The 23,402-nt window shown below is 36.4% G+C and overlaps 1 protein-coding gene across 1 annotated transcript; it reads right to left on the bottom strand.

Moving 5' to 3' along the window:
• Window positions 1–138: 138 nt before the first annotated feature.
• Window positions 139–18,368, bottom strand: LOC127848223 (ras-related protein Rab-28-like). The gene is made up of 6 exons (XM_052380551.1): window positions 18,211–18,368; window positions 13,574–13,670; window positions 12,138–12,226; window positions 10,947–11,073; window positions 9,706–9,809; window positions 139–8,903 (listed from the first exon to the last, which is right to left on the bottom strand). Exons 1-6 carry the CDS (start codon window positions 18,283–18,285, stop codon window positions 8,721–8,723), a joined length of 675 nt encoding a protein of 224 aa, XP_052236511.1. The 5' UTR covers window positions 18,286–18,368; the 3' UTR covers window positions 139–8,720.
• Between the last annotated feature and the right edge of the window lie 5,034 nt (window positions 18,369–23,402).

The following is a 23,402-nucleotide window of genomic DNA, read 5'->3' as shown; positions in this document are numbered from 1 at the left end:
ATCCTTCATAGATGTTTTCAGTATTTAAAAAGAAATGTGAGTGACTCTTTGGTGTTGAATGGACATTCAACCCTTTTGAATATTATTATCTTTACCTACTTCTACTTTGCAGCAACTAAAAATGCAATAGTGCAAAACTGAGTTTGAAGTGTTTATTCATGATAAAAAGACATAAGTTTCATTTCACATTCCATAACAAATAGGTTCATATCTAAATCACTGTAACAACAATTAACAAGAGGCCCATGAGGGCCTGAATCGCTCTACTGGCTGAAATCAATAGGGCTCAAGCCCTTGATAGTATGAACAATCTGAGTAAGTTTTAAACAAACAGATCCAAAATGGGAACAAGAAGAAACGTAAAATTTAAACTTCAAATGGCTCCTTTTCAACAATAAGTTGGACAAATTGTCTTCATTCTCAATGGGGTTCTGGCCCTTGATAATATAAAACATCCGTTAAAGTTTCAAAAGGATAGAACTTTATATGTAAACAAACAAGAAATGAGTTTGTCGGAAACACTATGTCCCCTTCTGCGCCTCTTTGATTTTTTTGTTTTGACCTTTGACCTTGATGGATGACCTTGACCTTTCACCACTCAAAATGTGCAGCTCCATGAGTTACACATGCATGCCAAATATGAAGTTGCTATCTTCAATATTGCAAAAGTTATGGCAAAATGTTAAAGATTTTCATTTTTTCTCAAATTCAAGGGGAGATAATTCTGGACTTATAACTCCGATATTGCTCATTTTCAATAGGGTTTGACTCCTCATTAAGATAAAGACACTGTGCAAGTTGGGAAATGATTGGATGAAAACTGTGGACTTTAGGCCACGACTTTTATATTTCTTGGTTTACAAAACCGCCGACCCTAATTTTTGGAAAATGGGAAAAAAAATAAAATCGGAAAATCGTCTTTTTTTTATATATTTTATTCCCGACCGCACTGAAAAACGAGCGAAACGAGAAAAAAAAACGATCCGGTTTGAGTACGGTTGCGAATAAAATCAAGTAAGTACAATCAACGATTGGTTCACATATATTACAGAGATCGGGATATTTTTCAATGTGACACAGTATGTACCAGTCCTTTTATGGGCACTTCTCAAAATTTATTTAATTACAGACAATAGGAAAATCAGCGTCAGTAAAATGTCGACCGCATCAAAATTTATTTCCGAGTCTGTGACGCAACTATATTGTTTAACATGTTTATTATATTAAACATACCCGATATTATAGTAGATAAAAAGTATTACCTTGCAATTTGATAATTAGTATAAATAATCCAATAAAACACTGCCATTATTTACGATATATGTGTTTAGGAATTTTGTAAACACGTCCGCCATAGTTTATAGGAACTGTACAGAAAGTTTGGAAATCGGAACAAATCGGTATATCTCGGAAAATCATTGATAAATGTATTTGTCGTTTTAATGCTTAGGGCCGAGTTATTTCGGCAAATCGGAACTCAACTTGCGTATTAAAAATACTAGCTCAATTAACCGTTAAACTCCGCCTCCGTTCTCTGCAAAAGATTCGAAGGCGGAGCTATGCACGTGCTATTATTAAATTGGAGGATTGCAATTGAGAAACAAACGCACGATTGGTTCGGCATGTTGATTGCTAGACAAAGGAAGCCAATTTTGTCGGCGCGAAATTTGTCGCTTTATTGCTTCAGACAGCAAGCGGCTTTCCTTTGATGACGTCAAACTGTCAATTCACACAGACTGCACATTTTCGGAAGACTTTAACTGGCTCCTTGTTTACAATTCCAGTAAAAACACTTGCTAACATTAAACTTTGGATTAAATTATCAAAATAAAGCAAAAGCCAAGTTGACAAATATGATTGTATTAATTCGCGTCAGTTTAATAAAGACGTGTTGCGTTGTAAATCAACGAGTTTTCATGACAACAACAACTTTAACAAACATTACCGCGACGACGCGGGGATCGATCTACCTCGATTTTTTTCATGGACGATGTCATAAGTCCAATAAGAGCAAACACATACTTTGTGTATGAGTAGTTTATCTTATATAAGATTTATGCAACGGGCATCGCATTGCGTAATGGTGCGCATCGAATTACGGAAATGAAGCGCAGTTTTTCGTTTTAATGGGAGAAGAACGCATGTCATTTAATGGAGTGTTTAAAATTGCCTGATGTTACAAAAGGTGCTTTTAGGTGACTCATTTCATTTGAAGATATAGATGTGTTTCATTGCATAATTAGATTTTTCGTCTCTGTGTTAAGGTTATAAAAGATATGATGTCTTTGTTCTGATGTTATTAGTATTAACTTATTTTTCCAATGTTTTTTTTTTTTTTTTTTTTTTCGACCGCCCGATGGACCATTTTCAAAATTATTTTTGTAAACCAATAAAAAAAAAAGTCGTGGCCTTATTGCAAAACAAGCCTTATTTCACAATTTTCTCAAATTCAAGGGGAGATCATTCTGGACTTTTACTCTGATATTACCCATTTTAAATAGGGTTCGAGACCTCATTTATATCACATACTGAACAAGTTTGAAAAGAATCGGATGAAAAATGTGGACTTTATCGGATAAACAAGAGAAAGTCTAACGCACGCACGCACAGACAGACAGACACCATGCCATCCCATAAGCTCTTCTGGCATATGGCCAGTAGAGCTAAAAATACACTAATATATACACAATAATATTGTATTGGTCATTAGTATCCTTGACCCCTACAACAAACTCAATATTGCTTTCAAGTAAAATTACAGGAGATAAAGCTTCAATCAACAACAAAAATAACTTAGCACTGACCCCCGGTAACAGTTTAACATTTTAACTTGCAATATTAACAAAGACATTACGCTTAGTTTCTGTAGATCAGAAGGAGTCATGGAGATTTAAATCAGCAATATTCAATATAGACCTAACTAAAGACAAAATGCAGAGGACCTCTATATATCAAAGACTTGTCAATATACATGATAAGTCTTTGTATATATATACACAAATGGTGAGATGATAATTCTTATATGTGCAATTGTAAATGTAACACACCATTAAAAAATGAATAAATGCATTATTTTGTATAGTTTTCAGTTATATTAGTAGTTTGAAATACATTTCAGACACATGGCGCATATATTATATAGTTGAAAATGTTTTATGGACATAATGCAATGTAACCAAAAGCAAAGTTTATGTGTACTTATCTCAAATGTACACATAACAACTAATTTTCAAAAAATGAGTTTAAAAAATCAACATTACCTGATGATATGAGCACAGAAACATCAGATCTCTTCCTGCAACTGAAGTATACCTGCAGACTGCTCTATAGGGACTTGTTCACAGTTTGACAAAGTGATCTTATTCCAAATTTTTGTTAAAGATTAAAAAAGAGAGAGGAATATTGTACACAAGGAAGCAAAATTACATGACAGACATGGACATAAACAGGAAATACCTCTTCATGTATGAGTATTCAACACTTGAAATTGATATTATTATCAAGAGTAACTGAAATGAAACAATGAAATAATTGGAGTGCTTCTGTTATTTTTGTGACAATCTGCGTCAACATGTATATACAGGGTTCTCAATAACTTTTGTGCCAACAGTCCAAAATGTAAAACCAACAGACCTTCTAAGGGGGCCCAGGGGCCTGCTCTCCCTTAAAATTGAGCACTCGATTCCATGCATTTTGGGCCATTATATGGCTTTTTAAATGGTCAACAAGGCACTTACATTTGAGCTTTTTTGTGCATTTTATGAATTTTAGCTTTTTTAACTAACAACAGATAAATGAAAAAAGCTCTATCACTTTTGTAAGATTTTAACTCATATAAAATGCGATTTTTTTACAAATAAAGTAATTCGGATAAAAACGACTTTCGGGTACGTAATTGCATTTTTAGGGTCAATTTTTACGATTTTGACGGTGTTTTTTGCACAAGGTTCCAATTGGGACACTTCATTCAGATAAGGAAAAAGCTTCAATTTTGGATTGGGAATGGGGCCTTAGTTCGGCCCTACAGGAATGGGGAATAGGCTTGATCGTCCTTCTCGCATGCACATTTTATATGACACTTCTAGTTTGAAACGTAACTGAATTAAAATAAACTTTCACATAAACAACAACTTTGCATTAACACAAAGAACGCAAGCAATCAGGAACAAAAATTCACCATGTGATAAAAAGAACGTCAAAATATTTGACTGGTTTTTGACCGATTCCAATTTGCGCCTTTTCATTGTTGTTGTTTTTGTAATGCGTTAAGGGAGATAATCAAGCGACGTCTTTGCTTAATAGCAACAAAAAGGAGCAAAGTACCGAAAAGACACGCACATTTCGAAAAGTCAATTGCCGATTTTCCGATTCTGAGCGATTTTCAACCGGCCAAAATCTGATTTCAAACAGCCAATTTGGCCGGCGGCCGGCTCTTATTGAGAACCCTGATATAACTTATATATATAAACTTGATCTTCATATGCATGATGCAATATAATTGTTAAGATGGCCAAGAGTTAATGGCAAATACATTTTTATCAAGGCAACAATTCTGTTCGAATCATGGTGGGATCAACATAAAACAACTTTTTAGGTTAAATTATATTCTAATTGAAATACTGAAATCCTAGATTGCACTAAATGTATTGTGTAATGATACACTTCAAACAAGAGGATCAAAGGACCTAAGATGCTCACCTGAGACCCACATGAACTTAACTGTACATAGCTTGCAATGTTTTACTTTAGTTTTAGGAAAACTGCCTACCCAACACAAGCAGCTCTTTTAAATGAACTGAAACATTTTCTTACTCTATGTCAAGATGTCATGACAAAAAGCAAGTTTCATTATGGTTTGACAAAAATTTAGGTTTGACAAAAATTGGGAGTGTTCATAAGGTTTACAATTGCAATATAATTATAACTTAACCGACTTTGGCAGCCATCTTTTTTTCTAAGAAAAAGAAGACACGGGCATTTTCCAACTCTATCCATATATCATTATAACTATTGTTCTGAGCGAGTTTCATAATGATTGGGCAAACAATTTGACCTCTAGAGTGGTCACTATGTTTTACTACAGCAATATCTGGAAAACTGCTCCCAGCCATGGCAGCCAATGGACCTCAGCTGACATATCATAAGAACAAATGTTATGAGCAAGGTTAATAATGATTGGGGAAAACACGTGACTTCCAGAGTGTTCGAAAGCTTTCTATTAGTTGACCTAGTGACCTAGTTATTGAACCCGTGTGACCCAGTTTCAAATGGCCGAGGTATCATAGACAAATGTTCTGACCAGGATTCATGAAAACAAGGTAAATATTAAAGATCCATGACAAACAACCAAAAAAATGTGATCACAAAATCCCACCATGGGTTTGTTTTGCTCATGTAAGCAAAAAATGTAAAAACTGTGAACAAGTTCCTTTAATAAAGTGAAAAGAAATAGAGAGAAACAGGAACTACATTGTATACATGTTTTAACTAAGCCCAACTATTGTAAAAAAATCAAGTGGTTGTAACTCATTTAATTAATATGATAAAAAGAAAATCATGTCATCTACAAACACGGTGGTATGTCAACACATTATACAATTTAACTAAGATTATGAAAGCAGCCAGCTGCTATAAACCAATACGTTCAACACTCCAATCTGCAAGTGAAAGATCATAAATAAAGTTCATTCTGTGCAACTGCCCTATATTAAGAAAATTAAAACCAAAAATGTTTCAAATCTTAAATACTGCATACAGTGTGGCTACTGAATGAAGATGATATGAACCTCGTTCTGGGAAAACTGGGCTTAATGCACATGCAGTAAGTGTCCTTCCAGATTAGCCTTTGCAGTTGGCACAGGCTAATCAGAGACACTTTTAGCATGTGCATTAAGTCAAGTTTTTCCAGACTTAGGCTCATGAGGTAGTCATGGATACCTACAATGAATAAAAGAATCATCAGTTAAAGATGACTGTGTGCTAGAAACACATTAGTATCAATTTTGCTACCACTGTATAAAATAATCAGATGACAAAATCTGTTTAATCAAATAAGCAAAATTTTTTATTTGAAATAACACAAGAAAAAGTTTCATAGAGAATAATAGGTTAGTGTTGACTATAGATCAGGTTTATCATGCGAGGCTTAGAAAACAAAAAGCACAAGCCTTGGCGAGTGCTTTTTTCGTTTTCGTGCCGAGCATGATAAACCTGATGTATAATCAACACTAATCTATCATTCTACTTATCCCACTTTTTATTTTGTAAACCTTTTTGTTTAAACAACATTAGTTAGACTGGATAATTTGCTGGATTTATGACGTCATTTCGTCGAAATATTGATGTCATTTCCTGCCGTTGATTATAGATGATATTTAATCGACGGGGCTTTAATCAACCGAATTTGCTGTAAAAGTGGGATAAAAAAGTTATAATCAGATGGCCTTATACAATAATATCTCTTCTTAAATCCACAGCAACAAGATCTTAGAGTGAAGACATAACAAAAATGACATGTAACAAAACACAGCACATGTGAAAAAGAACCCTGTGGACATGCAATATATCACAACACAAGACATGTAAAAATATGATACAATGGAACACATTCTAGTTATACAAGGAGAAGTCACAAAAGAATTTACTAACAAAATGTGAACAAAATGTCCCGCGGGGCCACATGTAGTCCCACAGGGGCCAAATACAGTCCCACAGGGGCCATATACAATCCAACAGGGGCCAAAAGGGTTGGACAAAAGTGCAGCAAGCAAAATCATTGGACAGGAAGAAAATACTGACATACTATACAAAGCAAAAAGGGACCAGCCCTATTGATTAAAATACATTAATAATTTCATACTAATGAATTGAACATTCATAGATAAATACTACATGTATCAATTAATAGTTTTTACATGTAATTCATCAAGGATTTAAGGGCATGACAACTACAAGGTGAAACAATTGGCAGCATTCATTATAATCGAAACTGCAAAATTCCTGCATAATTTGTGTATTTATTAACACCAGATAAAATAGGTTGAATGTCATGAAACATATAAGCCTCACCCTGGGACAAACAGGTTTTAATGCATGTGTATAATGTGTCGCCCCAGATCAGCCTGCGCAGTATGTGCTTATCAGGGACAACACTTTCTGCTGAAACTAGATTTTAGCTAAAGAGAGACTTTCTTTCAAACACAATTCCATGAAAGTGCCGTCTCTGATTAGCCTGTCTCTGATTAAACATAATGCACAATCATTAAACCCGTTTTCCAAAAGCGAGACTCGTATGTTGATATTTTTATACACACAAAGCCTTCTATGCAACTAATCTGTTTTTCAGTTTCTATCACATGAATTTCAACACAAGAATCATTTATGTTAAGAGTTATCATACAGAGTTAAAACTAGTTTACGTTACAGAATTACACAACTTTATAAACTGATATATGTCACAATGTCAACACATAAAAGACAAATCAATATGATACATTCGCTAACACCTATCGATTTTGTGTGGAATAAAAATGACTTTACAGTCTTTAATTGATATTCAAGAACATTACATTTAATTTCATACAGAAAAGGTTAGTATTATTATGAAGAAAAATGTTATTGTATCGTCATGGTTTCATAATAATTAATAGAAAACACTTTATTTTATTTTTTAATTCACTAAATTATATCAGAAAAAAAGCCTAGGCTTGGAGGCTTTTGAATGCTAATAGCCTCTATTTTTTCATTGAAAAACAGAATAGCATTATTTAGTAACTAAACAAATACCGACAGTATCACACTGTAGACTGCAAGATGCTTTCAACAACATTCCATGAGTAAAGCACATGTAGCGCCTGGTAAACAAAACCAACCATGATGCCCAGTCTATGAACAAAGTACTCCATCACTTAAAAGTTGAAGTTTAACCTTAACACATGCGATACATTTTGCTTTTATGCCATTTTTCTTTATCAGGAAGTTTTTTCTAAACAGAAATCAAGTCTGGGTGAAAAGTGTTGTCCCTATACACAGGCTAATCTGGGACATTACTTTACATACATTGTATTAAGGCTAGTTTTCACTATACAAGGCTCAAATGTGTCTTAAAACATTATGACAAATCTCAGGGCAGGAGAGCAAGCAAATTACAAACTTTCCCTCAACTAACATTCTGTATGCAGCTATGTTTAACCTCCGTATCAACAACAGAAACAACCAGTTGCACAATTGTTTTTTATAAAACATATTGCTAAACCTTAAATAATTCACACATTACATTGTTTGTACTTACAACCTGCAATTCCATCAACTGACATCAGCAGATTTTTGTGAATCAAATTATTCTCTAAAGTTGCAATTTTAAAAAATCAAGTTTTCTTGGCAAAACTGCTGAATTTGATGACATCATCAACTGATCTGTAGCTGTAAACTGCACAATGACTAAAGACCTATCCCAAATACACCATAGAATGAGAAATTACAAATTCCCATTGAAGCCAATTTCAGGACATCTTAAAAATCCCTGAAATTCATAATAATTAAATTATGTGAGGTGCACTCAGGGAACTAAAGTCGTGTGCATAACATGTTGTCCAATATTAGATATTGCAGTCTGCAGAATGCACAAGCTTATCTGTGACAACACTTAACACAAATGCTTTAAGACCCATTTTTCCAGAATTTAAATTAAATTCAATAAATTTAAAACTATGCAAGCATGGCTATTGTAGAGAGCAGATGGATGTTTTTGTGGTGGTCTGTGGTATATGCCTGGCTGCACTTTCCTCCTGTTTGGTATAGTTCACTATTTCTGCTTTCACAACGCGATGGTGCTGATCCACATCCGGCTTGGTCAGTTTGATGCCCAGAATTTCTGCAGCTACCTTCTGGAAACATATAGACACCTGAAAATAAACACAAACATTCTATGAATATGAAAGGTTGATATGTAGGACATTCATTTTTGAAGTGAATTTCCAATTATATTCTTGTTGAAAGAAAGAACTATAAAGTATCTTTGAACAATGAAATCTAAATATGTTAATAGTAAATTTAAAATTCAATCATGCATGCAACAATGAAATCTAAATATGTAAATAGTAAATTTAAAATTCAATCATGCATGCAACAATGAAATCTAAATATGTTAATAGTAAATTTAAAATTCAATCATGCATGCAACAATGAAATCTAAATATGTTAATAGTAAATTTAAAATTCAATCATGCATGCAACAATGAAATCTAAATATGTTAATAGTAAATTTAAAATTCAATCATGCATGCAACAATGAAATCTAAATATGTTAATAGTAAATTTAAAATTCAATCATGCATGCAACAATGAAATCTAAATATGTTAATAGTAAATTTAAAATTCAATCATGCATGCAACAATGAAATCTAAATATGTTAATAGTAAATTTAAAATTCAATCATGCGTGCAACAATGAAATCTAAATATGTTAATAGTAAATTTAAAATTCAATCATGCGTGCAAGTAAATTTATTCATGATTTTGACATAATCACAATATCAAAGTCTGCATTGTGCGATGACAAAATAAACAATCCCTAGGAATTCGCAAAAAAAAACAAGCAAAAAGGACAAAAGTACTCAGAACCAAACATTCAGCAATATTCTTATGACAATAGAATACGATTCAGCCAATGAAGCTGAAGTATCACTGCATATTTCAGGTACATACCGAGTCTCCAGTCTTGGCAGACACAAAGTGACTAGACATGCTCCGCTCCTGGGCAAACTTCTGGTGTTTCTCCACCTTCACAGTGCGCATGTGCTCCAGGTCAACTGAGAAACAAACGAGCATTCTTCAGGTGAAACTGGCTTACTGCATGTGCTAATAGTGCTGTCCAACTTTAGCTTGTGCAGTCCACACCATCTAATCAAGGATTACATTTTCCACTTTTATGGTATTTAAAGGCAGTATTTTTTTCAGCAAAATTTTAGTTGAGGCGGAAAGTTGTCCCTGATTAGCCTGTGCATATAATGCGCATGCTGATATGTGACAATACTTTATGCAGATGCATTAACCCATTGCATGCTGGGAAATTTGTCATCTGCTAAAATGTCGTCTGATGAATTTCTAAAATTAGCATTTTCTTCGATTTTTTTTCACAGAATACTATCAGAATAGCAAACAGTTTGGATCCTGATGAGACGCCACGTTCTGTGGCGTCTCATCTGGATCCAAACTGTTTGCAAAGTCCTTCAAAATTCGGTTCCCGCACTGAAAGGGTTAAGCTTATATTTCCTAGGGCACAACTCATATGTTAAACTAAACATAAAACTAATTGAAGATGACAAAAGGTAAAGTTTTCATAAGTTTTCATTATTTGTGAACAGCCCTAAGTCCAGTTTTGTGTTTTGATTTCTAAAACTACAAAACCTGCTGAAGTTCTTAATGTATTTACAAAAATATATTCAACACCAGTAAACACAACATGTAATATTACCAGCTTAACACTTTCCCACTGAAAATGGCTGTATGCAAACTGCCTAAAAATAGAACAGCCTGCGAGTAACTGAGCAGTCTGCTCAAGTATTATGCTGTTTGCTGCTCATCAGCATCTAAGGGTTGAAAATGAATCTTCTAATACTTGAAATAAGTAAGAAAGGTCTTAATTTCATCCGATTTTTTCAGTGACTATAAAAATTCATATCTAAGTGGTAAAGGGTTAAAACATGTAAACTGTGTAAGTAGTACATCATTTCTTTTATTGCCGACGAAGCAAAGTGAGAAAGCCTTCATTTCCAACACTAAGACATGACGAGCAGCAAACGGCATAAAACCTTAACAGACTACAAGTTTCTGGAAGGCCGTTCTGGTTTTATGCTGGTGGCGTAAAGCGATTAATTATTTGCTTCTGAGCCGAAAGGAGTTAACCAGCTTCTAACAGGTGCACTGCACAAGTAGTACTGCCCTACTTTTATTGCCAACAAGAGCCAGGTGGGGCATCCTTTCCTTGCCCAGGACTTTCTTGATGGATCCAAACCAGTCATCCAGGTTGTCAAAACTGTTGTGGTTTGTGATGTCGTATACCAACACAGCACCCTGAAGTTGATCAGCAATAGATGTTTTTTAAATTCAGTGCAAACAACTAGATAAACATCACAATTTTTGGTCCTGGTCCTGTTGTTCCAATGCAGGAAAATGTGAACTACCTGTATTGTTTTTTCAAGCAAACACAAACTTTTTTATTTCAATAAGCAAATACATATCAATTCACTCTGATTACATACATCCAATTACTTTGACCAATGTGAACACAAATTATTCTTACAGTAGTGAAATATAGTAGTCAATTATCAAATGGTTCTTGAAAATGATTAGTGTCACTTTTCCAGACCACCAATAACAGTACTTGGGATCAATTAACATTTACAGGTTCATATTAGTGCCACAAATGTATGACATACCACCTGCAGTTATGTGAAAATAGATCTTATGCCATATTCTGCCAGCAGTGCTCCAGATCAGCCTGCACGTTCACACAGGCTGGTCAGGAGCCATACGGTCAGCTAATGAAACCACTAAGCCATGCGTGACTTTACATCAGACTGGGAAGCTGCTGACCAAACTGCGCCAATGTCGCATACCTCATAAGACCCATTTTCACATTATGTGGCTTATATTAAAGTACACACTTGGGAAAAGGTTCTGGTTTCGTTAAAGAGTTAAACAAGTGTCAAAGATGAGGGAAAGTTGCAAAAGAATCAGAGTGCAGACACCTGGCATACATCAGCCTGACCCGGCAGCTACAGGTATGGGCTTGCAATTGAGATAAATTTTTTACTATTTATAGTAACCATGTTTTATACAGTAAATGTGGAGAAGCTAAGGATCGAGAGCAACATATACCGGTACTGTACCAGAATCACAGCTGCTCAGTTTTCAATTAATAAATTCTTTCTGTGACTGAGAAAGACTTAAATGGACCACAGGAATGTAAGTCCAACTTTCCACTCTAATACCTTCAACAGAAATAACCATCAATGGTCAATATGAAAGTTGAAACCACATTTTTTACATCAGAAATTTAAACAGCTGAGCAATATGGACTGCGTTTTGTGGAGATTTCCATCTGAAAACATAATAGAATGTGCAGATGTGCTTACATGGCAGCCATAGATGTAGTTTTCCAACATGGCCCCTCCGAGGGTCTGCCCTCCGATATCCCATACCTGCAGGGCCACATGTACATTCCCTGGAAAATATAACCCAGTAGATCAAAAAAGTTAACATCTTGAGAAAGGACACAGGGCAACATGTGCATTTCCTTTAAAATAGAAGTCTGAGAAGCAAATAAATGAGTGACATCTTGAGAAAAGGAAAATTAGCAGCTTTCTTTTAAAACTGGGCTTAATGCAGAGATGACACTTTCCACTGTTATGGAAATTTTTATTTAAAGTTAGTCTCTTCTAAAGGAAAATCCAGTCTAGGTGGAAGGTGTCACCCCTGATTGGCCTGTGCAGGATGACACTTGATGCACACACATTATGTCCAGTTTTCTCACAACATGGCTCAAATGTCGGTATTGAAATTTCTCCCAGTTTGCACAATTTTGGAGCTCCTGTGAATCAAGGTTTATGTGTTAGTTTTAACTTTTACACCTCAAGAAAGCACCATCTAGTACTATACACATATAGGATCTGGCACGAGTTGTCATATCATACCAAATTTTATGAAATGATTTCAGGAATTTTGTAAGTAAGCCAGAAGCTAAACAAATTGCGTGGACGAGTTTCATAAAATGTGGTATGAAACGACAACGAGTGTCAGATCTTTTTTATCACATGCTTTTAAATGAGCAAATTTAATAAATATTTTGCGCAAACATAATGATAAATCCCGAATATTGTTTACATTTCGTAACGTCATTTGACGTTTCACCGTCATTTTAGCAAAATAATAAAATGTGATTGGTTAATCTCACACAAACTAAGCCAATGAAAACGCTTAAAAAGTATATTACACATGTGTAAGATAAAAATATTCGTAATGGTTATATTACATGGGAAACAGGGTATGGCATGTGATAAAACAAGAATTTTAACATAGTTTAAATTATGCATGACAAATGATGCAACTAAATTGAAAGCAATTATTATGCAAATAATGGCAAACTTGGGGCGTAACGCGCGCCATAAAGGTTTAAAATTAACAACAGATGTATGTAACAGTAACTGCAAACAAGATATGTATTTGTGAGAAACACTATGTCCCCTTCTGCGCCGCTTTGAAGCTATATATTTGACCTTTGACCTTGAAGGATGACCTTGACCTTTCACCACAAAATGTGCAGCTCCATGAGAAACACATGCATGCCAAATATGAAGTTGCTATCTTCAATATTGCAAAAGTAATGGCAAACTGTTAAAAGTTTGGGCAAACACACAAACCAACCAACCAACAGACAGGGCACTATAGTGGTGGGGGACATAAAAACTATTATTTATAACAAAATTATAAAGTTTAAGTTTCCATTTTTTTCAGAACAGCAAAATGCGGCATGGCAAATAAAATCTCATCAACCCTCGGTCATGTGTATTACCTGGCAGCACTATCCTTCGCAGGAAGAAGTCCACACCGATGGTCTGCTTGTACTGCTTCCCAAACTGCTCCTGGGCATAACGAGTGGCAAGGGATGTCTGAAAATATACAAATTATTGTCAATGATTTTTTAAATGAGACACCTGCTTGTGCAGGATGGTCTTTTGTCACAAGGGCAATTTGGTGGTCACTCAAAGATTGTGGCATGTTTTTGATAAAGCATATAAATGTGTTTTCATTGAAAACATTGTTTCAAAATTCATATAATTTTTTTTTAAATTCCCATTGAATTTTTCTATATTATTAAGTGATCAGATAAAAAAGAGGGAATGGCAGGGTCCGAGGGGGCACAGTGGGAAGAAGGGGGGGGGGGGGGGGGGGGCAGGTTGCTGCGCTCTGCCATTTAGACCAAGCTGGATCAATACTTCAACTTTTCAACAAAAAAAAGATGCACCCTCAATGTGCAAACGCAACCAATAAAAGTTGTACTTAATGAGAGAGACGATGTTACACTCTGACTTTCTCCTGTGATATTTTGGTGTTTATGTTTTGGGCTTATTCCTGTTTCATCATGGTTGAAGATGAGCTCAGGCTTTTCTTTTAATCCTAGGTTTGATATGGCCTTTTCTAGGTAGTTAAAGTAGGTTGACAGGTTCAGGGGTGTTAAATAATTTTGCTCAGTAGTTGTAAAGGACAGCAGGCTTTAGTAAAGTAATACTTCCTTTAAGGTAGCGCACCTCTAATGATTTCCCGCGATTTCTTCGAAGGTTGAAGAGCCTACTATTAGGTGCCGTAGCCTAGTGGTTAAGGCGATAGACTAGAAATATTTTGGGATATTCCCGCGCAGGTTCGAATCCTGCCGACGACGTATACTTTTTTGCGACGCATTTTATTTATTTTCTAACGTAATTTGATTTAATATGGCATATAAGCTATATTTATTGTTAAATATGTTGCAATTTTTATGCACATTCTTCAATTATTAAAATTAAAACAACGTTATGGCGAAATTGGGTGATTTACTGTTGAAAATACGAACCATGCATGTTGCATTTTTATGTTTATTTCAAAAAGTAAACGGTAAATCTGTCTATTTCTTGGTATTTTTGCTGTATATAGTGTTTCTATAAAAACTAAGTTTAAAATATGACTTAAATGATACTATTTTGAATTTTATGACACCTTGTTTTTAACCGACCCAATTTTTACTTGGCTGAAATCACTTACATTTCATGGCGCTCTTCCATAGATAAAAATTTGTAAAAAATAAATGTCTGTAAAAGAATACTTATTTCATCTTGTTTAAACTTTAAACACCTTTACAGCATCTGTACACACCAACTGCATGCCCATATTTGGAAATTTGAATGAATTATGGAACTTTTATATACCCCAGGGGTGAAAATAAACTGGACAAAAGCCGAGCGTGGGGGTGGTTTTGAAAAAATCGGTATATTTTTTTAATAAGCATGGAAAGCCTACCTACAAATTTGCATGTAGTTCAGTGAAATGATGCTGATTAAGAAAATAATTACTTAGATTATATTTGGATATGTGCCTATTAGAGGTGCGCTACCTTAATAGACCTACGAGTCTAGGATTCTTTAAGAGTTTTGGTTACAGAGAATGAGATCACGTGAATTTATGTGATAGAATGTTCCCACATTATGCAGTTGTTAGGGTAAAATGTTTTTACCATGTCACCACTGTTTTGCTGATCAAAAATGCAATAATAACTTAAAACAGGTCAATATTGTAATTTATCAGAGCTCTTATCAACTATTTCCTCTTTTATAAATTGTTCATATAGTGTTCTTTAGTAACACAAAATAGTTTATTTATGTGTATTTTCCATACTACTTCATCTGTTGAGATTTTTTCACAAGAAATTAACCTCACCTGCAATGTAAGTTTTAAGGCTATTTATTGTATGCAAATCTTGAAATTGGAATAGCCTATCAGAATGCACGACTCAACAAGAAACCTATTTTCAAGATGGCGGTTTGACACCATCAACACAATCGATTATTCATTATTATAACAGACGATTAACAGTTGAAAAAAGCAACAAATATAAAGACCAAAGGTTAATAATTATGTTTATAATGATTCATAGTGATATATTAATAAAACATTTGTGATGTAACAACTTTATGAAAATGACCCACCACTCAACCAGCATATAGCATATCCCTTATTCTGATGGTATTGCTCGATTGGTCATTGTGGGTTTGTGTACTACTAACAAGTACCCCAGGTACTCTACAGTCTACAGTATACCTAACTGTACACCGGCTATGGAAAATATACTAACACGTACCCGGCCAATTTAGACTGTACCCGAGTTTTATTCCAGCCTAAAATCCGATGTCGTTGAACATCAAACATGTGATTTGATTGGTTAATTCTCTACTGCATTTAACAGCTAGCCAATCACGTTCTCAGTATTATTAAATTATGGAACAAAATGTATTAAATTGGTTTTGCACACCTGTGTCCAAGTTATATATTTTTACATTTTTTCATGAAATTTCGGTTTCAAATAAAGACTCGTAGCCTCAGGTTCTGTAGATTAACCCGCCTCTGATTGATTGAACCAGGTTTGCGTCAGTAGACTTGACTATCGCTGAAAAGCTGCAATTTTCAACATCTGACGACTATGTTAACTATGTTTTTTTGTTAATTGGGAATTTTTATTTTGAAATTGGGAACAATGGTCTCATTGGGAATGGTGCCGTTTTACGGTACCAACTTTATATAGAGGAAAAACGCTGCAGACTCAACAAGCATATAGCATACTACACGGGGCTTTGTCTCGCCAGTATTTTGGCAAAACATTGCTGATTTTAATGAAGTTTTTGCTGTTATATCAAAGAATACACATTGAACTATAGATTGAAGTATTAAACATGTATGTTTTTTTAATATATTTTCACTAAAATATTTAGATGTTTTCATTAAGAGTGCCGATACTACGAATATAGCCTCTAAACCTATACGTTTGTGCACCTTAAACTTCAAAGGCATATCTTTCATGAAAACTCATTAAACAATAACTAAACTTGATGTATACTTCATTATTTATCTTTTGTTTAACAAATAACGAGTGAAATATGTTGGTTGTCAGATAATAATGAAGTTACATACCTTTAAACATTCATGTACCTAAATTTAAACATTCATGTACATCGTAGTCTGCGCCACACAGAATTACCCTTTAAGATCGTGCACCGATTTTGATGACATCATAGCAAGGCCATGGGATGTGTTTATAATAACTGATATATGTTTTTGTGAATATGTGTTTATTTGTATTAAATATGTGTTGTTTTCGATGAATCTCATGAATAAACTGTATGAGCAGAATGTTTTAAACAAAACTGGTCTTCATAAAAACGAAATGTGAACTGTATTTAGAGGTCTAGATAAAAAGTATTTACTAACGGAAAAAAGCTAAATAAAATTCCATTAAAATGGGGCCATAAAAAGCTGTCACCCCTTCTAATGACAGTTGTTTTGTGGCAAAATCCCAAAATGAACGCAGTGAGAACATTTATCACAATAGGCCCAGGTCACCATCTTAACATATGGTCTCGTGTCATCATTACAGGGTAAATTTTTCCGCATACACAGCATACTTTAATCATATTGTAATGCAATGTACAGAGAGCACAATACAAATCTGAGACAGGCCTCCAAGGGAAACTAAACTTATAACATTTTACGATCAAAACATTGATAAAACATAGCCGTGTCTGTCTGGTGAAGGAAATGTGCAGATTTTAAACATTGTTTAGGCTATTTCTATGGGAACGAGGTCAGAAAAATGGACAATTTATATCATATTTATTGTTTTTCCTTTTGATTGTTGTCTTATCGTTTGTGGAAATTCTCGCGTAACAAAAGTGAACAGTTTTCAGGCGGATGCGTTAGAATGTTGCTTAAAAGTTTACGTCCTAAAAAGGTGCACGATCTTATAAGCAGGGTTTTTTTTTGGTTGTGGGGGAAGGGGCCTTTAGCCCTTATGTGGGGGAAATTTTACGCGGGATTTTCCACTTTGGAGAAAAATTGTGCGCGTGGGAATTTTTGCGGAGTTCCCCTTTTGGGGGGATTTGTTTACTTACTCTCTCATTATTACAATACATTTGTACATGTTTGCACTATATTCATTGTTTTTTTCATAATTTATTACGTTTTGCAAGATTAAATTGAAATAGAATTGAGGTATTATAATCATGAGACACATCTTTCTATTAAAAAAAAAAAAAAAAAATAATATTTTTTTTAGGGGGAATTTTTGGTTCTGAAAGGGGAAAAAACCAACCTAGTTTGGTGGGGGAAGACGCCGATATTCGGCGTCTGTTATATAAGGTAAAAAAAAACTGTTATAAGGCTGCATGAAGTAATAGGAATAGATGCTATATGCTATTTTTTTCGCACTTTGTAGTTTGCAGTTAATCTAAAAAACTTGCGGTAGAAGTTGCATACAATTTTGGTGCGTGCATGAAATTCCAAGATATGTTTATTCGGTCATCACAAAAATTACGAAACAATTGGAATGAGGGATACTGTGTTTTGAATTTCACTTTTTCAGCACAATTCTGAAAAGTGGTTTCGACGTTCCATGCTGGTATTTACCTTGCCGGAGGCACCGTCCCCAATTATAACAATTTTCAACTGCTTGTCGGGGACTTCATCCTCTGAGTCCGACATTTTAAAGTTGTAAATATTGTAACGTATTTTTATCTGCCAGAAAGTAGGTCAAGAATTTGGCACATACGTGTCCACCATTTTGAAATATTTACATCCGGTGTTGCTTCGCGACGGAAATCTGACTTTGTTTAAATTAATAGTAATACTAAATAAAAGCTTATACGCCATGATAAAATGTCTGTGCTATGTTTAACTTCATATTTGTTTCAGTCATTATAAATCTAAAGGGAGTTTTTTTGTAAATATCATTTAACGTGTTTAGAGACTAATGGCAGGTGCCCTTTTATGACAGTACGGCCTTTAGAAAGGTTCAGTTCGGGACGGCCTGCATTATTGCATCTTGTGGTTCTTGGAAAAGCTCTTAAAGTTTCAGAACAATCGGACCGACTGTTTGATAACTAGGAAAACAGTAACATAACTTGGAGCGTTTACTTTTATTGCCTACAATGGTAAGAAATATTTTTTTTATGCGTAGGTACATTGGGTCACTTGTATAATTTTAAATACATTTACCTCTACTACTAATTTAAATGATTGTCGGTACCATTCCGAAATATCAAGTTCACATTTCTCTCGAAAAACCCCAAACGGCATGCGTCTAAGATAGCAAGCTGAAATAGGAGAACCATGTGCCCTGGGATCTCTGATGACTTGCTCACCACTGATGACGCCACGAAGACCACAATCATTGACGGAGAGCTTATCAGACTCAACATTTACATCGCCGCCCTCCAAGAAACTATCCCTCAGGGAAGGGAACTACACTTTCTTTTGGAAGGGGAGGGAGCCAGAACATAAACGTCATGGAGTAGGTTTTTCTGTCAAGAACACATTGTTTGTCTCCATCGATCCCCCACGGAGCGCATGCTGACCCATCGCCTAAAATCAGCTGCAGGCTTCATCACTATCGTCAGCGTTTATGCAGCGACACTATGTACTTCCGATGAAGACAAAGACACTTACGATCAGCTGGACAGTCTTATTTGCGGGATTCCCAAGGCTGAGCACATATTTCTCCCCGGTGATGTCAATGCCACAGTTGGGACAGACCATCAGTTATGGCCGTCTGGAATTGGCAACGATGGTATTGGGAAGATGAACAAAAATGGACAGCGATTGCTGGAGGTCTGCTCCTATCAATACATTTTCCCAGTCTAAACCATAGTACAAGATGTCCTGGGTGCACCCAGGTATTGTAGGTGGCACCAACTCGACCTTACCATCAACAGACGCTCACTATTGAGCAGCGTGCTAGGAACACGCATCTACCACAGTGCAGACTGCGACTCAGACCACGCCCTAGTATGCAGCAGTATGAGATTTCTCCCCCGCAAGCTTCGTCAAGCCGAACCTCCAGGTCGGCCTCGTATCAATACAGCCAGGATTGGTGATTGTCTCAGAGAGGGTAATCACGTGACAAACAACATGGCGACGTCTATGCCGAGGCAGATATCTTTCGTCGTTTTATACCCTGTATTACTTGTATTATTTTTTTATTCGGCTCACTTTCCAGCCATATAAGAATGAAAGTTACTGGCTTTATTTCATAGTAATATTCGCTCTATCTTGACTTTACTCGATGCGAAATTTCTTAGCGAAATGACCTAATTAGGGCTCCACTAAGAAAATTTGCGAGGAATAAAGTCGATATATAAAGCAAATTTAAATACGAAATAAACGCTAATCACCTTTTTTCTGATATGGCTGGAAAGTTATCGTCATTCAAAAAATAAACAAAAGTAATAAAGGGTATAAAACAGCGAAAAATAACAGTCTCGGTATGGACGTTGCCATCTTGACTATCACGTGATTACCCCCTCTGTGTCTGCGCAAGGAGGATTTTGTTACCAGCCTTGAGAAAGCCTTCAAAGACCTTTCGGAACGAAATGCTAAAGGTCGACGGAAGTCCATCAGGGACAGCGTCTACATCGCCGCCATTGCCGCCTTTGGAAAGAAGTAGGGGCAGTATACTGACTGGTTTAACGCCAACATCCAAGAACTTAAACCAGTCTTTGCAACCAAACGCTCAGCTCTTCTAGCCTACAAAAAGTCACCATGCGAGAAGACGCTTTCAGCTTTGAAGACGGCACGGTGCGGTGCCCAACGTATCGCCCGACGCTGAGCCAATGGCTACTGGCATCCAGCGCTCAGCCGACTGTGGAAATGTGCGTAGTATGTACGACGGCATCAAGAAGTCAAAAAGACCGTCCACCACTGGAGAAACGGTCACTGACTCTGAGCAACAGATGAGAAGATGGGTGGAGCACTACTCAGAGCTATACTCTATGGTAACTGCTATCACCGAACCGGCCATTGACGCCATCGGCGACCTTCCTGTAATGGAAGAACTGTTGTTTTTGACGGGTCATCCTCGAGGTACTCCCCATCAGACGCCGCGTCAATCAGGATTGCGAGTTCGCACCTTCTTTGTTAAGCATCTTCTTCTCGGTGCTGCTGAAGTATGACGGCATCTACATTCACACCAGGTCTGATGGGAAACTGGTCAACATCGCTCGCGTACGGGCCTAAACAAAAGTCACCGAAGTTCTCGTCAGAGAGATGCTGTTTGCGGACGATGCTGCGATTTTCGCGCATACAGAAGAGGCCGTTTAGAAACTCACTCTTTGCCAAGGCACGTGTATACTTTGGGCTTAATGTCAATTTGAAGAAGATGAACATCATGGGCCAGGATTCTAGTGCCGTTCCCTGCTTCAAGATTGGGGACTATACTTCGGAGGTAGTCGATGACTTCACCTACCCTGAGTTCACCATCATCAGAAACGTGTCCATCGACGATGACTTTGTAAGAGCATCGGAAAGGCTTAAGCTACCATGGCCAGACTGACAAAGAGGGTCTGGGGAAAATAGGCTTTTAACAGAGAAGACCAAGATCCGGGTATATCTGGCGTGTGTCCGTAGCACCCTGCTGTATGGTAGCGAAACCTTGACGAACCTCATGCGACATGAACGCCGCTTCAACACATTTAACATGCGGTGCGTAAAGTGCATTCTGGAGATTTAGTTGAATTAAGATTTAGTGATCGTGTCCCGCACAGCGACATCATTGAACGTGCTGGGATCCATGACATGTTCGTCCTTGTAACTCAACGTCGCCTCTGGTCGATTGGTCACGTGCGCTGAATGGGGGTTGGACGCCTACCAAAGGACATCCGGTACGGACAGCTTGCCACTGGCAAGCGACCCGTGGGTCGGCCAGCCCTCAGATACAAGGCTGCCTGCAAGAGGGACCTGAAAGTCGGTGGCATTGCTACAGATACTTGGAAAAACCTGGCCCAAGACCGCACCGCTTGGCGACAGTCAATACATAGAGGCATCGAGGTAACTGGGGCTACCAGATCCGAACATGCAACTCGAAAGAGAAGCCTTCGACAAGTGCGCGCCGCCCTTCCTGCGACTGCAAGTACCTTTGTGTGCGTTACATACAACAAGGACTGCCACTTCCGCATCGGCCTTCTAAGCCCCAGCAGGCATTGTCCCCTGAAGTGACTTACTCAAGAGCGCATCAGCATAGTCTCCCAGCTGTGCCAATCAACCAATGAATATTAAGACGAAAAGTCCACATGGAGGCAAATCAAATAAACAATTTGGTCTTTAAATATTATTTTAAAATTTAGCACCTATTATAGGTTTAAAAAATACAGAAATTTTTCATGGTTTATGTTAAGAGCGGCACACGAACCGCTATATAATAATGCTATACTAAAAATATGATAGTTCAAATGTGAAGGGGTTGGTGAAAACTGGGTCAGTCATCAAATAGCCTTCGGGCTTATCCAATTATTATAAATCTGATACTCTCTTGAAGGGGGTCATCAGGGAATCGCATGCAATCCGAACGTGCCGGTGACGGTACGTTAGTTTTCGCCACTTTTCGTTAACTCAAAATTCTTTAACATAAAGACCGAAAGGTTCTTGTTAATATGTGTTCATGTACTTCTAACAAAACGTCACATGCTGCTCACTTTGTTTTGTCAAGTTTCAACCCTCTAGAACAAATACATTTTTAGGTACGCGCGACCAAGTGAATGTTATTTTTTAAATGTCATATGTCCATATAAGTATACAGTTGACATGCTGCTTAGTGGAGTTTTCACGTTTGATCACTTAAACAGAAATACTCTTTGATTTACGCGCGACACAAACATCCGACGAACGGACAGGCGGAAGGAATGCCGGTCATAAGGACGGATGGACCATGGAAGATCACCCCCATCATAAGTAGGGGCATACAACCTATCAGGGTAAAATGCATAGACTTCGTTTACTATTTGTGATGTCTAACCAGGACCATACTTGCAAATTTTGAACGACCAAACGTCATTTCGAATTTGTGTGAACAAATGTAGATTATATTTAGATTCCCATTACCGCCTTTTTGAACAGAGGATCGACTGCAGTACCATTCGAGGTCTATTCTAAATCTTTATCTTAATAGAAGGCTTCGTTGCACGCACGCTTAGTACACCATGCCATAAAACCCATTGATGATACATATAATAATGATATTATATTGCACTTTACAAGTTGTCATCAACATTTAACTTTCGTCTCCAATAGTTTTCTCTTCTGTTCATTATGCATGCACAATTACAATTATTCCTGTTACGGCTACAAACTAGCAATGTTATGTCATCTTCTATAGCACTGGGTAAGACGTGACGTCCATGACCGTACGTACGAATGTTTCACTACACGGGGTGAGTTTTATAATGATAACAGTAAATGCGTCCATGAAATGCTATAACCAGATAACTAAATTTCGAATACGTTCGTTTCCATCATATGACGCATATTTTATATGGATTGTCTAAAAATCACATTTTAAAGAATTCCATCGGAAAATGTGCGGGTTCTCACGACTTATAGAAATCGTTAAAGATGTTAAATATACATAAAAAATTGAAATGGCACAATTTCTTAAAGTATAAAGATCACATATTCCAAGTTCTACTAATTGCCACCAATAAATGGATGTGATCGTTGACTTAAATATTGTGCACAGTGTATTCGATATTGTTTTATTCCTAAGCTTTTATAGGGGAATTGACTGTATAACTATTGAAGTGTTAAGTTTCAGTTATTTTACACTCAAGTTG

Source organism: Dreissena polymorpha, chromosome 10 (assembly GCF_020536995.1).
Source record: "Dreissena polymorpha isolate Duluth1 chromosome 10, UMN_Dpol_1.0, whole genome shotgun sequence".
Lineage (NCBI taxonomy): Eukaryota > Metazoa > Mollusca > Bivalvia > Myida > Dreissenidae > Dreissena > Dreissena polymorpha.
The sequence above is the reverse complement of the archived record's forward strand: the minus strand, read 5'-3'. Positions and strand labels throughout refer to the sequence as shown.

Coding starts and splice junctions, on each gene's coding strand:
- LOC127848223 (XM_052380551.1), bottom strand. CDS start 18,285: ATGTCGGACTCAGAGGATGAAGTCCCCGACAAGCAGTTGAAAATTGTT. Junction 12,227..13,573: donor GCGAAGGATAGTGCTGCCAG/GTAATACACATG, acceptor TATATTTTCCAG/GGAATGTACATGTGGCCCTG. Junction 11,074..12,137: donor ACTACATCTATGGCTGCCAT/GTAAGCACATCT, acceptor GATCAACTTCAG/GGTGCTGTGTTGGTATACGA.